Source organism: Oratosquilla oratoria, chromosome 2 (assembly GCF_046742065.1).
Source record: "Oratosquilla oratoria isolate Oo_2021 chromosome 2, ASM4674206v1, whole genome shotgun sequence".
In the NCBI taxonomy this organism is placed as follows: Eukaryota; Metazoa; Arthropoda; class Malacostraca; order Stomatopoda; family Squillidae; genus Oratosquilla; species Oratosquilla oratoria.
The window spans coordinates 52119143-52121943 of record NC_134778.1 but is presented as its reverse complement, the minus strand read 5'-3'; the positions used below and the strand labels follow the sequence as shown (position 1 = coordinate 52121943).

The 2801-nt window shown below is 42.2% G+C and overlaps 1 protein-coding gene across 1 annotated transcript; it reads right to left on the bottom strand.

Annotated features, from left to right (window-relative positions):
• Positions 1-1320: 1320 nt before the first annotated feature.
• LOC143035949 (protein GVQW3-like) lies at positions 1321-1993 on the bottom strand. Its single transcript, XM_076203202.1, has 2 exons — positions 1789-1993; positions 1321-1700 (listed from the first exon to the last, which is right to left on the bottom strand). The coding sequence occupies exons 1-2, from the start codon at positions 1991-1993 to the stop codon at positions 1321-1323; spliced, it is 585 nt and encodes a 194-aa protein (XP_076059317.1).
• Positions 1994-2801: the final 808 nt, after the last annotated feature.

The following is a 2801-nucleotide window of genomic DNA, read 5'->3' as shown; positions in this document are numbered from 1 at the left end:
AGAACCCCAATGCAACCAGTGACAACCGTCCAAGTATTTCCGAATGCCCCAGGAAGCGTACAGCTGAGCTGGTCAAAAACGTTAGAGAGTTCAACAGAGTCCGAAACGCTCTTTGCACAAGTGAAGTCAGTCCCTCGGTATACCCCGTGAGACTTGCAGGAGAGTGCTAGTAACGAAAGTGAAGGCCTACCCATACAGAATACCGACGAAGCAGACCCTTACAGCCTCAGACAAGGAGCGGAGAAAGGCTATGTCAGTCGAGATACTGGAGAAGATCCAGGAGATCCCAACTTTCCTTAACCTCCTTTAGACCTCAGATGAAATTCATTTCTATCTTGAAGGAAAGGTAAACTCGAAGATAAGTTTCCTCTGGGAGACCTCCAGGCCCAATAAGGTAGCCACCAAGCTCCTACACTCCCCTAAGTGCATGGCATGGACAGCAATCTCAGCCAGAGGTATCATTGGACCAATCTTCATGGAAGAATCTGACGCAACAGTGACGGTCACCAAGAAGCGGCATGTTGAGGTCCTCAAAACCTTCAAGAGTGAACTGCAGATCCTATACCCATCGCTTATGGAGTAGTTCTGGTTCCAGCAAGACGGAGTAAGCTCCTGAACCTCAAACCTGTCCCGAGATCGGTTGAAAGAGAACTTTGGTGGCCGTATGATGTCTCAAACTGATTTTGAGTGGGCACTCTACAGTCCAGATCTTAGCCCCCCCCAAAAAAAAAAATTATGGGATAGCAATGGGATCCCCCCTAGGAGTCCTCTTTGCTCAAGCCTTCATGGCTTCTGTCAAGGAATCACTGTTCCAAGACGAGAACATAAAACTGCAACTCTACCTCAGATACATCGACGACATCTTTGTATAAGGTATGTTCAATAAGTGATGAGAAAATTTCAGGAGAGACATTTATTATTTTCATAAACTTATAAGACTGTCCCCTTCAAAACAATGGCCTCTTGCATCTACACACTTCTGCAGACGTCTCTTCCAACCCTGAAAGATCTCCTCAAAATCCTTCTTCAGTAGTCCCTTCAGTTAATTTTCCAATGCTTCTTTCATCTCCTGTATTGATTGGAGTCTGACTCACCTGAGACTGTCTTTCATGCATGAGAAAAGGAAGAAGTCACAAGGGCTGTAGGCTGGGTGCTGTAACACTTTCATTCCCTTGCTGGCCATCCAAGTGGTCACTAGAGTTGACCTGTGGCATGAGGCATTGTCCTAGTGGAACCACCACTTACCACTGCACCAATGCTGCGGCCTCTTTTATCTAATCTTCTCCCTGAAACTTTGCAGAACTTTTAAGGTAATAATCTTTATTGACACTTTGAACCCTCAGGAATCCATTTAATCTGAATAAGCCCCTTCGAATCAAAGAAAGGAATGACTATGGCCTTCTCTTGCGACCTGCTCTTCTTTGCCCTCTTGGGCCTGGAGGATGACGTGTGCTTCCACTGGGCACTCTGATGTTTGCTCTCAGGGTCATAGGTGAACACCCAATTCTTGTTGAAAGTCACTACTTTATTCAGGAAACCTGAATCAGCCGATATCATATCCAGAATGCCAGTGCAACATTCCATACGAAACTGCCTTTGGTCGTCGGAGAGACTCTTTGGCACAAACTTGGTACAGACTTTGTGGAGCCTCATATCTTCGGTCAAAACTGTATCCACCGTGCCAATACTAATACCAACAGCTTCAGATAATATCCTTACAGTTTATTCAACGGTCTTGCATTATTAACCCTCGCACTTCCTCAATGTTTTCCTCCTTACGTTCCTTACGTATGCTGTTCGGTGCTCCAGATCTAGGTTCATCCTCATCCTCTTCATTACCTTCAGAAAATCTTTTAAACCATCTATAGAAGCTTCCTTTACTTATCAGTTCATCTCCATAGACCTCCTTTAACATTCCATAAGCTTTTTGTTTGCTTTTCAAAAATTTAACACACAATTTTATGGCATAACGTTGCTCCATGGTTTCCTGCATCTTGCCAAGTGTTGACAGACCCACAAGCTGGATCAAACTGGTTCCACAACATACACCGCTGCACTCAAACCTGAAAAATGCCAATTAGTCATTTTATAGACATGTATGTGTGCTTCACAATGAAGTGGATTTTTGATCAAATTATATTTAATGCCTTCCCTGTAATGTTGCCATTACTTATTGAACATTCCTTGTATGTACGTGGTCTGATGCCCTACTTAAGAAATTTAGACTTCGCCTTCAGAAAATATCAGGCTTAAGTTTCATGATTGAATTGAATGAGGATGGCAAATTCCCATTCCTGGATGTTTTAGTGGATTCTTCTTTAAGGGAAATTGCCACCAGTATTTATAGAACACCTACTAACACAGACAAATGCCTTCATGGTAAAAATGAATTCACAGACAGTTACATAGCGTTATCAGAGCTTATGCTCATAGAGCTACCAAAGTGTGCTCTACATGAGTCCGTACACTCAGAATTGAAACGTGCGCCAAATTTTAGTGAATAATGGATTTTCCAACAATGGTTTTGATCCAGTGTGTAATAAATTATTATGTGACCATCTTTCTCCCCAAAAATCTCCAAGCCTCGATACATTAACATCTGTTACCATAACATCTTCAGAGGCACATAAAAAGATGAAAAAGTAATAAAAGACATTACTAAGAATTACCACCCCACAATTAAAGAAAAACAAAACCGCGTGGTGGTATACTATTCTAGCCCTAAATCTAGATATGTGATAATGAAAAATAATCTGACGTGCAACACTTAGCCTACATTTAAAACTAATGCAGTATACGAG